The sequence below is a fragment of the Rana temporaria genome, chromosome 4 (genome assembly GCF_905171775.1).
Source record: "Rana temporaria chromosome 4, aRanTem1.1, whole genome shotgun sequence".
In the NCBI taxonomy this organism is placed as follows: Eukaryota; Metazoa; Chordata; class Amphibia; order Anura; family Ranidae; genus Rana; species Rana temporaria.
Genome location: NC_053492.1, coordinates 218,040,845 through 218,055,258, shown reverse-complemented (window position 1 = coordinate 218,055,258; position 14,414 = coordinate 218,040,845). Strand labels below are relative to the sequence as shown.

The 14,414-nt window shown below is 37.9% G+C and overlaps 1 protein-coding gene across 20 annotated transcripts in view; it reads left to right on the top strand.

Moving 5' to 3' along the window:
• DST (dystonin) overlaps positions 1 to 14,414 on the top strand; it is a 690,084-nt gene that overhangs the window by 665,395 nt on the left and 10,275 nt on the right. For 10 of the 20 annotated variants that reach the window (XM_040349874.1, XM_040349866.1, XM_040349865.1 and 7 more), the window contains 8 exons: positions 172 to 326; positions 447 to 521; positions 1,701 to 1,718; positions 3,073 to 3,190; positions 5,072 to 5,140; positions 8,431 to 8,624; positions 11,032 to 11,142; positions 14,028 to 14,151. In XM_040349874.1, the coding sequence (XP_040205808.1) occupies positions 172 to 326; positions 447 to 521; positions 1,701 to 1,718; positions 3,073 to 3,190; positions 5,072 to 5,140; positions 8,431 to 8,624; positions 11,032 to 11,142; positions 14,028 to 14,151 (864 nt within the window). The remainder of the gene's footprint in view (positions 1 to 171; positions 327 to 446; positions 522 to 1,700; positions 1,719 to 3,072; positions 3,191 to 5,071; positions 5,141 to 8,430; positions 8,625 to 11,031; positions 11,143 to 14,027; positions 14,152 to 14,414) is intronic. The other 10 variants (XM_040349876.1, XM_040349875.1, XM_040349869.1 and 7 more) reach the window with 4 other exon arrangements.

Below are 14,414 nucleotides of genomic sequence, written 5' to 3'. Positions count from 1 at the left end.
TGAAGATATTTCCTTATCTCCTTTCTGTCGCCATGATAGAAAAGAAAGGGAAATTCACAATTTGAGCACAAGCAAGTACTGATACTGGACAAAGTTGTAACTATTTCATATTCTATAAAAAAAAACTATTTTACATAGGCATTACATTTCCTGTCCCATTTTGTCTGGCAGAATTTCCTACCAGCCGTCTAGAGATGAGCGCTGTGGCTGACATCTTTGATCGTGATGGGGATGGTTACATTGACTATTATGAGTTTGTAGCAGCCCTTCACCCAAACAAAGATGCTTATAAACCTGTAACTGATGCTGACAAAATTGAAGACGAGGTATTTTTCATGCTCTTTCTTTCTCTGCTCTTTTAAGTTCATATTTTATGGTCATTCCTTTAGGTTCACAATTTACTAAGATCAAATAAACAGTGAAAGTATTGTGGTTTACTATTACAGGTAACTCGACAAGTGGCTAAATGTAAGTGTGCCAAGCGATTCCAAGTTGAACAGATTGGAGAAAACAAATACAGGGTAGGTACATGTAGGATTTGGTATTATTTTTCCTTGTTAGATTACTTTGAAGAGTTTTTACACTGATCGAATTAATCCTTTCTATGTAAGTTTTGAATGCAAAAGAGAGCTTTAACAAAATATTTTTGTTTTTTTTTAGTATAGTTTCCATTTTTTTTTTACATGGATATTGCCAACGAGGGCTACTGGCCTTTATTCAATAACTGCTAAATATGTTATCCATGCCCATAGACACAGCTTAGAGACTTTTCACAGTAAACACCTGAATAGTTGTAAGAGCACTTCAAGCATCCTGTCATGTGCAGGACATGTTCTAGTTTTTAAGCATCCCTAAATATGACAAAAGGCTTAAATTAACCACCTAAGGACCGCCTCCTGCACATATACGTCGGCAGAATGGCACGGCTGGGCACATGTACGTACAGGTACGTCCTGTACTAGTACCCAGCCGTGGGTCGCGGGCGCGCGCCCGCAGTGCACTCCCGTGACCCGGTCCGAAGCTCCGTGACCGGGGGTCCCGCGGACCCGATCGCCGCTGGAGTGCGGCAATCGGTCCCCGGAGCTGAAGAACGGGGAGACCTGTGTGTAAACACGGCTTCCCCGTTTTTCACTGTGGTGGCTGCATCGATCGTGTGATCCCTTTTATAGGGAGACATGATCGATGACGTCAGACCTACAGCCACACCCCCCTACAGTTGTAAACACACATTAGGTGAAACGAAACTCCTTCAGCGCCCCCTGTGGTTAATTCCCAAACGGCAACTGTCATTTTCACAATAAACAATGCAATTTAAATGCATTTTTTGCTGTGAAATCGCAAAAAGGGGCAAGGTCCTTTAGCAGCATTTTGGTCCGGGTCTTAAGTGGTTAATACACTTTAAATAATATTCACCAATTTCAATAATAATGTTTTACGTTAGTATTCAAAAAATGGAACATTTCTGATTAGTTCCTAATATACAGAGTAGCCATTTTCTGGTGTGTAGTATTAAATGTTCCAAGTCATACCAGCATGGTGAATTAGGATTATCACTATAACTGTTCCTGCGGTTATTAAATAAGGAAGTATTTTTTTTTTATAGATGATGAGACCATCTAGTAGTATATTTAAGTTTTTCATAATCAAATAATACGTATACACTAATTGTATTTTCTTTCCATTTTTCCTTTGGCTATCAGTTTTTCCTGGGAAATCAGGTACAAACCAGTAAAGCATAATGTTCTTCTGTGTGTTACTGATCATCAAAGCTTGCAATGTATAATCACTGCCACCTTACCGTAACCTACACATCCATCTTCTAATGCTTTTTAAAATCAATTTCTGTGCTGGTGAAGGGGCTTAGCTACCAATTAATATAACTTAATTTAAATAGATCTCTGGGCAAATGTTCCTATGGCTTCTTTGTATTATTTGGAAATAATGTAACTATACCATAGCAATATCTTCAACCTCTGGAAATTGCATGGAGCAGTTTTCCGTGGTAAAATTGTGTTCATTTTAAGTTAATGTTAACATTAATTAATAATAGTATGATTTTTAAGACTCCGTCCTACATATACAAAAATGCACTAGGTGCCAATTAAAGCTTCCCAGATAGCAAGCAATTGAGCTTCAAGTTTGAAAATGACTTGCTAAGCTATTGCTGAACTTTCCAGGCTTCACAAGTTTGTTGTTGTCCTCATCGCATGACTCCAGATCAACTTTCTTTGCAAACATTCTGAAAGTCTGCCGCAATTCTGGGTCAGTTATGTTGTGCAATAGTCATCCCACCACAGGGGTCACTGTGGCTTAATTGTCATGCTGTAGACTCGCAGAGCTCTTACTGTAGACTCACCACTGCAACTTTGCTCTTGCTAGAGAATTGTCATGCACATTTGCTACAAATTGAAAACGTGTCAACCAGAACTTGTGCTTCAAGTGCTCTGCAAGTGCACAACTTCCCAGTGAAAATGTGCAGCAAGACTTACAATTCAACACTGCCACAAATTTGTGGCAAGTTATCCTTGCTATCTGGGTTTGGAAATCACTAACTAATAAACATTTACCCGATTAGAGTAATTCAGAAAATGAAAGGATTGTCTCTTAAAAACATTCAAAACCATTTTCCTTAGTTGTATCCCAACTAAAAATGATAGTCACTTTGGGTTTGAGTTTCCGGTTTCAGCTTGCTGTTACATTTGCTGTCACATTTAATCTGTTTACAAATTCTTAACAGGTAAATCTTCTGCAAAGGTGTACACTCTTAAAAAAATGGAATTGTGTGTGTGTACGCCAGTGTACATTGGTTACAGGCGTATTACATGTTTACATGCTTAATCCCCCCCCCTCCATGCTGTAATTGCCCATTGCTTTAATCACTATGCTTCAGTTGGTGCTGCATGGGTGTTTCAGAACTGTTTACACAGATTTACCTACATTTCACTAATCTTACTGAAGATAATACCACTTTTACTTTATAGCATCACATGTCAATCACATAATAGGCATGTTCAAGTAGTTTCCATTCCTTTCTATGTCAGATATTTATTTTTCACATTTGTTTCTTCCAAGTTTGGTGACTCCCAGCAATTACGTCTTGTCCGTATTCTGAGGAGCACGGTGATGGTTCGGGTTGGTGGAGGTTGGATGGCACTCGATGAATTCCTGGTGAAAAATGATCCATGTAGAGGTAAGCACAGTGTTGTCTGGAAGTTAAATATTAATAGCCACAGTCACAAATTGATGTTTGCCTTTCTCAGTGTAATTTGCTGCTATTTCTTTTTTAAACCACAGATTTATTTAATCTCAAAAATAAGAATACAATCTTTTTATTTTAAATATGCCATTTAATTAAATTCTAGTTCACTGCTCCCTGAGTAGTAGTTTGTTTTCAGTATCTTACTAAGCAATACCGAAGCAGGACAATAAAAGCTGGTTTATAGAGATTTCTAGTAGAGCTATAGGTCTTGGATAAAATGTTTAATAAATCACCACCCCCTGTCCTGTTTTGGGGAATTAATTGTCTGAGTAATAGCTCAAACTGAACTTATAAGAGTCTGACCAACAAAATATTTTGGCTTGTATGCTTTGACCTGGACTTTTTAGTCTAAAGTGAACTTCCTTTGCCCATGCAGGGAGTAATAAAAGGTTAGATCCCTCCCCTCTATCATGTTCTCACCATTTATTTGGTCCTTTGGTGCTCTGTTCAATCATTGGGCATACTTCCGAATATAGGTGAGCAAAAAGCTCTCTCCTCCTCTCCTATGTAACAGTATTAGGTGCCTCTTGATTGGCTCAGTGCTGTCACATGGGGCTAGGAAAGTAGTCCATAACCCTGTAAGAACTTCAGTAAGTTAATTTCTTCACTTGCCTCTGGTCCTATTAGAGATCATTGAGAGCCATATGAAGAAATATTAGTGCTTGCTGTTGGGTAAGGGGGAAGCTAGGTGAACCTTTACATTTTGCTCTGTATGTCAAAGGAAATGTTAACTCTAAAGGTAGCCATAGATGGTCGAATTTCTAAAAAAAAATATTTGAAAATTTGTGTGCGTTTTGTGATCCGATTGTGCCACCATTGATTTTGGAATTCGGACAACCAAGCCTTCAATTTCACCTCCTGTTGCTACAGAAAATATTTTTGTGGCTGGGAATCTTCTTTTCTTTCCGGGAATTTTTTTTTCTTGCACATGCGCATTTCTTTTTCGATTACATTTCTTGCACGATTCTTTCATCATTGATTAGAAAATTGTTTGTTTTTCAAAAAAATTCAACATGTCCGATTACTCAAACTTGATGGCCACACGAAAATCGGTTGTTGCTGCAGCCCACTAAATTTTTTTTTCGAAATTCGACCTTATGGCCTGCCAAAGTTCACTGGAATTTGAGCATGAAGCTAAGTGTAAAGCACATGAGTGCACACAACTGATCCTGAGGTAGAATCAGAGATCTTGCCATCCAGGAGTTTATCTTTATAGATTACTTTTGCAAATATAGCAGTTGTTGTAAAACCAGATTATAAATCTTATGACTGTTTTCTATTTAAAAAATATGGCCTACACCTGAAAGGATGCTTTACTATGGCACACCCTTGTCTTTTCAATCATAGCAGCACTTTCTGCAGTAGAGGAGTTGCAACTATGATTATATAGTAGCAACTATAATTTTCCAGATGGTTTGAAAAAAAGGGGGGGTATCCACTGTCAGTAAGAGACATTAAGTTGATATTTTTTTTTTCTCTTAGAAAAGACTATACAAATATGTAGGTCATCTAGAATAAAAATGTTTAGAATAAAGCAACATGACTAATATAAAGCATAAAACATTTATTACATAAATACAATTACCATCAAAATCTAAGTTGCATTGTGTCCTTGGTGTCCAGCAGGATATTATATTTGAATTGATACTCTCCTTTAAAATCTACTATGCTTCTCTTCTGGGTATATTTGGAAGTTTTGTTTTCTTTTATTATGTTTTTTTTTTTTTTTACTTGTAGCTACCCTTTATTACTTCTCCTTACTAAATATCCTTCTTTGTTTTCCCTGACTGGTATTCTGTCATTTCTCCCTAGTTCATCATCATGGAAGTAAAATGTTACGTTCGGAATCGAACTCTTCAATTACTACTCAGCCTCTTATAGGTTGGCAAATATCTCCCTCTTTCATTTCTCTACATCTTCACTCACTCCTTTCTTTCACTTGTCATCTTTTTAAGTTTATCATTTTCTTTTGTGTGTAGTGCATGCTTATTATTCTTGATTTTATATCCTTGGGCACGGACTCCTAAAGTTCAGATTTTGCTGTGGTTAGCATGCACGTTGAGGTAAACAATTAAAACCATCATGTGTGTGCATATTTAGTAAACTAAACTGTCATATTTGCATGCTGTGTTTTTTTCAGTGAGAATAATCCATCTTTATTAATGGACATCTATTTTGGACTAAGTGTAGTAAATATTGTGTGTTGTGTCAAATCATGACTTTCTGCCTGGAAACATTTAGAATAGCCTCATGGGGAGATCTCCATGGAAAATATATTTTTTATTTTATCGAAACATACTTTCTAATAGGGTTAAAACCATGCAGGTGTGGTGTTTGTGCCTGTGGTCAGTTGTGAGAAAGTCACTGTGGTCAGTTGTTGATCAGTGGTTCTTTTTCCTGTCTGGCCACTCACTCTATTCTCTGTCTACATTGTTGTACCGGGCATATCTGTTTAGTTTGACATGTTTTTGCAGAGGAAAGTTATAATGAATGAGACCTTACCCTACTTTGTTAATGTTGGGATAGTTAAATGTGTTAGAAATTTGTAGAGCTTTTTTTAAATCTGCATTAAGACAAAGTAATCAAAATAACTAAGGATCTTCATGCCAGGACACTAAAGTCTTGGTCCTTAGAATAAATTCTGTGTTTATTTAAAACTTATGTTTTTGGCAATGTCAAGTACAGCACTCTTCTTTCTAAATTTAGGACTTCTAACTAGAAAGTTAGAAAGTAGACTTATTCTACATTATCCAGGCGTGTTAACGTTAAAACCATTTTCAGTGTCATTTCAACCTAGAAGAACTGTAGCAAAGCAAAGTGTCTAGAATAAGAGAACACTGTAAATCATGCAGGCTATGTCACATGGACATTTTTTAGAGGCTGTGAAAATTACAGCAAACCTCTCAAATTTCGGCTGCAAATTGCAAGATTAGATTAGTAAAGGGTCATTTTGTGAATTCTATTTATAATGATGCAGCAGTTTTTTTTTCTATTGAAATTCTGGATAAGTGTTACCATCACTCACTGATACAATGGGTATCAGTGAGTGTTTAAAAGGGGATATATATTTCCTAACCCCTATGCTTAAAGTAAAAGCTGTGAGTCAATAACACAAAGATCTAGATCTCGCGTATAATGTCCTGCCCCCACCTTTAAAACTCCAGATGCTATGTTATTCCAGTAGTAAGCAAGCCTCAGTTTCTCTGGCTCTGACACACACTACCTCCTCATGCACTTTACTTTGTGCCTGTTAAAATAAGGGATGGCCTCTCATACCTAATAGTAAGGTTCATACACTGGAAGAGTGTGTGGAAGAGGTGGTAATCGGACACACTGCTTGACAAACTGTCCTGGGTTTCCTGGTATGCTATGCATGATATCTGTGTTGATGTGTATGTATATGGAGGTGTGCAAAGTACAACATAGGTGTCCATTTTTCTTTTTAAGCGACACATGAATACATGAAATTTACAGCATTGATTTTCCACGTTTAACTAATACAAGAGCATTTAGACATGCACAGAGTGATTGTTGTGTTTTTCAGCTCCATGATCATAAAACATGATGATCTTCTCAATTTGGAAAATGATGCTGTAGAAAAACACCAACCTATCCCTTCCCTTAGATCTGGGTGATCTTCATGTTTTTTTTCTTGCTTTGTTGTATATGTAAAAAGGGAACAATCGTATCTTCTCAGATGAGACTACTCTTCAAAAAAAGGTGCCTTTTTGGTGCAGTTTGATGGTGGGGATACTGCAGACAAAAAGCATAATGAGATCACCTTGAGGCTATTTAGTTTTCATTTGTAGAGCTATACAAGTTACTCAGTCACTCACACTCAGATCTGTCCTATTAAGGCCCCTTTCACACAGACGGCTTTGTGAAGTGGAATCCGCTTGCTCAGCAAGGTAGCAGGTAGATGACAGGTCCATATCCACTCCACTATGCATATCGGACACAGACAATGTCCTGCTCTCCTCTATGGGGCAATTAGATGGAAACGGACAGGCAGTCTGTTTTCATCCGATTGCCCCATAGAGTACTGATTGCCATCTGATCCAATCCCCCAGACAAATGGGGAATAGGGCCACTATCTGTGTGTTTTTTTGGGCAGACAGGATCGGACCGAATGGCGGCGGATGTCAGCGGACATGTGTCCACTGACATCCACCGCTCCGTAGAAGAGACTGGAGCGTCCGATCAGGTCTGACTGGAAAACTGACAGGCGGATCTGATCAGATCGCCCGTGTGAAAGAGGCTTTTATTTAAAAGTGCTGATGCTTTTAAGGAGAATGCTAAGATTTGAACAGCAGATTTAAGCACCATGGAGCTCATCATACATTTTTGTTTAGTTTTCCCAGCATTAAACCACACCTAAAATGCACAGTGTTAACAAGGCCTTAGAGGTTAACCCTTCAAGATGCCTGGGAATAATGATAATTCCACATTTCTGTTGTGTCCATGTCATGTGCTTGCCACATACCTGAATAGCAGGAAATGAAGGCTGGCTGTGTGATGATGTAAATATTCCATTATAGTCCCCTTTCCTTTCAGGCACTTGTTGTGATCATCCCATCATCCCCTTGCACATTTTATTGAATTTGAATGACTGTTATATTGTGGTCATTGATTCCATTGTTAAATGTGCAGCTGATAACCCTTCCTCCGTGGTTTATGGACTTCATTGATTAGGAAGTCATATAACTCTAATTGTAGCCATCTCTTTTCAATGTAAATATATAGTAACTCTTTTGAGTGTATTTTTTTACAATTTTGATAAATCCAGGCTAAATAAATTAACTTCTGGAACTGAGCAAGCTATTATATTTAGGAATTCTGAAAATTGCTTTATTTTTTATATGAATATTAACATTATTCACAGTATGACAGATGACAGTTGTACTTGTGTTTCCAAACCTTCAATCATTATCTATCAATGACCACATCACAAATTATATTGAAGTCTAGTTTGCAGCAGTTGCATAATATTTCTTTAAGAAATAAAACAGAACCTATCTGTTTGTACATTTTTATTCCTGCATAAGGGGAAATACATTTCTATACCATAGTCAGAATGTAAAATGTTTATTCCTAAAATAATTTTGCATTTATCATAGACTATCATTTACACTGTGGTCATGTCAACTGAGTTCCCATGTTTTTTTCTTCAGCCAAAGGAAGGACAAATGTAGAGCTTCGGGAAAAGTTTATGTTACCAGAGGGAATTAGTCAAAGCATGACACCTTTCCGACCGAAGGGCCGGAGGTCTAGACCGTCTTCAAGAGGGGCTTCACCAAACAGGTCTAACTCAAGCCCAAATATCCAGGCTAGTCCATCACAGATAACTGTTACCAGTACACCCAAGGTATGCTCATTGTTCTCTAATTGTATACCAAAAGGTATGTGAGTATGGAAAATGCTTATCAATATTATATAGATTTTTTATAAAAAAAATTGATTATCAATTCAGGCTTTGCATATTGCACTTCAGCGGAAGAAGTTACCTTACCCAAATCAACAATATGGCATCTTTTTGAAATCACCTAGATTATCATAGCCTAATGCAACTTTTATAATTTGTTTAGCATTATGTTAAACTGCATATTTACAAAAGCTACAGAAAGAACTGAGATTATTAAGTGTAAAATCCATCTTTTATTTCTACCGTTTTGCATAGTAGTAGCCTTCAACTAGTCCAGTTCACTGATCTAATATATAGGATTTTGTCATATATGCATATTTTCTATAACCATCATATGATTTATGTGCTTGAATGTAAAACATGCACACTTTTTATGTGTGTGTGTGTGTATGCGTATATATATATATATATATATATATATATATATATATATATATATATATATATATATATATATATATATTCCATATCTCCAGAGTTGCTGTAGTAAGCAGAATATGAAACTGATGGTATGCTTTTTTTTTTTTGGTGGAACAAGACACTGACTGTTTGAAAGTTACTAAGCAGCACAAGGCATAATCATGTACAGTGGGTAGAGAAAAGAATCACCCCCTTTAAAATGTCTACATATTGTTGCTTTTTAGCCTGAAATTAGGACAGAAAGTTTTGGTTTTATCCAGCTGTATTTACTCGATACTCACTATATCATCGAAGTGAAAGATATAACACCAACATGTCAGAAAAAAATCCAAAACAGAATCTCTGAGTTGAAAAAAGGATTACCCCTCTCTTAAAAATGACTTGTAAACGCAATCAGGTGGATCTAATCACCTTCTCAGTGACACACAAAGTCATTTGACTTTCAACTATGTTTAGCTGTGGTTATTTTGCTAGCTCAGCACGAAAAGAGCTTTCCTGGAGCATTTTAGTCCCTGGTAGTGCAACTGAAGCAAAAATCAACTATGGATGGTAAGGCAATGTTAAAAGATCTCCAGGATAAAGTTGTGGACACAAATCAAGAGAGGGATACAAACATTTTTATTTTATTTTTTACAAAAAAGGCTTTGTCAATCCCTAGAAGCACAGTGAAGTCTATTATTAAAAAGTGGAAGGTATTTGGTACAACACAGGCCCTCCCTGGATCATTACCTCGCTCCAAACTGGATGAAAGAGCCACAAGGAAATTGGGCTGAGGGGCTACCAAGAGGCCTACAGCAACTCTAAAGAAGTTGCAGGATTTTATGACAAAGAGTGGTCATTGTGTGCGTGTGACAACAATCTCACAAAGTCTCTACAAATGTGGCCTGTATAGGAAGGTTGGAAAAAAAGCCACTCCTCAAGAAAGGCCACATGCAGTCACAACTGAGCTTTGCCAAAACATACCTTAAAGATGAGACTAAAATTGAATTATTTTGCCTCAACACCAAACGATATGTCTGGTGGAAATCCAATACAGCTCACCATCCAAATAACACCATTCCTACAGTAAAGCATGGAGATTTTAATATCATGTATCATGAGGGTGTTTCTCTGCAGCAGGTAATGGAGTACTTGTCAGGATAGAAGGAAAAATGGATGGGGTAAAATAGCGTCAAATTGTTGAGGATAATCTGCTGCCCTCTGTCAATGCGAAGAATGGGAGCAATGACCCAAAGCAAACAGCAAAAATGAACACACAGTGCTTGAAGGTGAACGCTAATGTCTTTGCATGGCCTAGTCAGAGCCTAGACTTATATTCCATTGAAAATCTGTGGAACGACTTGAAAACTGCAGTCCACATAGGTCAACATCAGTTCTGCAAAGAAGAGTGGGCAAATATTGCAGTCTAGATGTGTAAAGTTAATAGAGACATATCCCAACGGACTAAAGGCTGTCATTAAAGCAAAATATGGTTCAACAAAATACTGACATAAGGGGATGATCCTTTTTCTAACTAAGTGATTCTGTTTTTGTTTTTTTTCTTCTGACATGTTGGTGTTATATCTTTCACTTGGATATTTTACATAAATATAGCTGGATAAAACTAAAACTGCGTCTGTCTTCATTTCAGGATGCAAAACAACAATATGTGATTATTTTCAATACCCACTGTATCATATAAATGTAATAAGTCATATTTTTTAAGTGCAGTGGTTTGTGTACATTTTTTTTTGGATCTTTAAAATATTCTTTCTCTTGTGCTTTTATGCATTTAGATTACTTTACCTATTTTGAACAACAATATACTGGTTTGTATTTTTAAGTTATTGAAGGAGATGCAGGCCTTTTAATGAAAACACCCTTCCTTGTGGATTTTATCATTCCATCACTGCACAATTTTTTAAAACTGCATTGCCATTGTTTCACACAGACACCTCTCCATATAACACGCAATTATGGTAAACCTTGGCTGACAAACAGCAAAACATCCACTCCTTGTAAGAGTCCTGAGCCCCCTGAGTACAGACTCTCATCTGAAGAGGTATAGTACACATGGAGCGTACAGTTGTGTAATCTCTCCCAGTCACAACTGCTAAACCAGCTCACTAACTACTGTCACTACTACACTGAAAACCCTTCCGTGCACACTGACTAATCGTCATCTTCCATATGACATCTGTTATCTCTTCCCACGTCCTACTTTATAATATTACAGTTAAATTTCTTCTCTCTGTCCATTTAATATGACTAGGCACTTATCTGATTTGTATCCTGCAATTCGATTTAGAAACTAATATTTCCTCTTCTGTTTTACTTCATTAAGCGTGGTTCACTTGTTATTCTATGCTATACCTTTCAGTTATTTCTGAGATTCTGGGGTTTTGACATATTTTGGTAATATTATTATTATATTACTATGAACCATTGTTTTGTAAAATGTATTTATTGCCATATTATCCTGTGGCGAAGGTATGGGTGGAACAGAGCAAACGTTATGCAGTCGTCTTGGCAAAGAGATTCTTTACTGGAATATGGTGTATACAGGAAGTTTTACTATTACCATGGCCAAATATTGGTCCACAGGATGTGCAGCAGTTATGTAGGTGCCAGGGTATGATCTGTGAGGTAAAGGACCTCAATAAAGTATAATAAGAGATACGTCACAGTGATAGCAATCCAGCGGCGAGCTGGGTTTAGGGCAATATGTAAAATTAGCGCTGTTCAATAACCTCCTATTGACCATTCCTTAGTTAATCTCCCACAATGGGTACCAGCACCTCTAGGAGCATGTTACCCTATATGGAACAATCACGATAGCAAAATTAGGTGGCACACCACATAGATCAGCCACATTTTCTGGTAGGCTAACAGAGGTTTTAGCTACAGTCCCTGCATCTTGCCCATGCCCTTCTGATGTATTTTACCCTTATTGAGCTTCGTAGTAGAGGTCTAATGCAGCGTACACACGACCGTTTTTCATGATGTGAAAAATTCATTTTTTTTAAATGGTCATTAAAAACGATCGTGTGTAGGCTTCAGAGCATTTTTCTCGACGTGAAAAATGGACATTAAAAATTTAGAACATGCTCTAAATTTCGCATCGTTTTTCACGTCGTGAAAAACAGTCGTGTGTAGGCTTTAACGACGTGAGACGGCAGCACTTGTTCTGTTAAAACTAGCGTTTGTAATGGAGATAGCACATTCGTCAACAGACTGAAACGCACAAAGACTAAAAAGCGCAAATCGTCTCTCACCAAACTTTTACTAACACAAATTCAGCAAAAGCAGCCCAAAGGGTGACGCCATCTGAATGGAATTTCCCCTTTATAGTGCCGTTGTATGTGTTGTACGTCACCACACTTTGCTCAAGCATTTTTTTCACGATCGTGTGTATGCAAGGCAGGCTTGACAAGAATCACGTCGAAAAAAAAAAAGTTTTTTCTAGGACATTAAAAATGGTCGTGTGTACGCAGCATGAGGCTATATGTCCAGCAATATGGTGCACAGAGATATGTCCAGAGTAACAATGAGAACACACTGGGTAAAACCATGGATTTATTAAGTCAAGGGGTCAATCCCAACAGTTTGGTGCAACAAGGAGTCACAGAGATAGGGATCCAGGGTAAAGCAAGTATTAATCCAGCAGAGAGCACAAGGCAGCAAGTGGTCCAGAAGGACACAGGACAGCAATTTGTTGTACAGCAAGAGTTAAATTAGCAGGGGTCATAAGGCAGTGATATGGTACTGCAAGGGTTGATCTAGCTGGTCTCACAAGTCAGCAATATGGTACAGCAAGAGCAGCTCAACAAAGTCACCATGGAAGCAATACAGGACATCTGGGAGCAGCTACAGAATCATAGTGGCTGTGTAGTACAGTAGGAATTGAGTAACTCACACTTGAGGGTTCTGTGTGTTCCAATAGCTTCAGGTTCTGTATTCTGCTTAGCTTGTGGTGGGAGCAGTGGGGCTGTGCACTTGTGCACCAGTAGCTCTCCTGGTGCCATTGTGTTGAGAACTCAGCTGTCAGCTGTGCTGAGGTCTGTTTATCAGCAAATAGGGGGGCTTTGATCTCCTTGTTGCTTCCAGCTGGAGGTCAAAACCAATTGTCACTCTGATGGCTATCTGGGGAAGAGTCAGTAGTATTCTTAAGGGTAGCAGGGGCTGTGCTTCTGTGATATAATCACATCAATAACTTTGAGCCAGGTGCTGTTTTAAAAAAAGATTTGTAGTCAAACCTCTCAGCCACATGTCTTAAAGTGTACAGTATTTTTTTTTAGCTTTGAATCGCTTGGGGGAAGGGTTATAACCCTTTAAGATTTGCCTTGCCTATGTAATCTGATGTGGATTGTCACTGAGAATAAAAGTGGGGGAAATTCTAATATTTTATGCGGTCACTGGAAATATTGCAATGGGGACATTTGTTATGGTTACAGCTATCAAAAATAAGATTGTCCATACTTTAGAGAGTTTCCTTCCAGCTTCATGTTGTGTCTCAAACTCATACCAGAGTGCAATACAGGTTTTTTTAATGGTTTGCATAAATGAAAATAATAATTCACTTTGCAGAAAGAAAATTCATGTGTAATGCTCTAGTCATTTAGTAAAACAAGGAAAATCCTCTTAGCACTACAAGTGCACTTGGAAGTGCAGTCGCTGTAGATCTGAGGGGTTATCTGAAATGAGGGGAATCTCTGATGTTTTCTATCATCCAATCATGTACAAACAAAAATTATGTTTTTTATTTTCCTTTCATGACCCCCTCAGATCAACAGTGACTGCACTTCCAAGTGCACTTGTAGTGCAAAATGGATTTGCCTTTAGTAAACAAACTCCTATGTGTCATAAGACAATATTCTTTCTACACACAGCAGTTACTCTAAAATGCATGTTGGAATGTGTGCTTACATTTTGTCTTGTTTTTCACAGGGAACCCCAATTCAAGGAAGTAAGCTCAGGCTTCCAGGATATCTTTCAGGGAAAGGTTTTCAATCAACAGAAGAAAGTAGTTTATTAACAACAGCATCCACCAAAGTAAAGGCACAGTTTGCAGGTAAGAGTTTTAAATATGACTTGCACCCATATCACTTTGAGTGAGTGAGTGAGTAACTCATATAGCGCTAACAAATGGGAACTGAATCGCCTCAAGGAGCTTTTGTCCAACTTGTCCAAGGTCCTTCAGAAGAGGTGAGTCTTAAGTTTTTTCCTGAAGGCCCGATGGTTTCCTTCCATGTTTGTTGGTAGAGCGTTCCATAGCCGTGGTCCTTGGACTGCAAATCTTCGTTCTCCTTTAGATTTGTAGCGGGACTTGGGGCT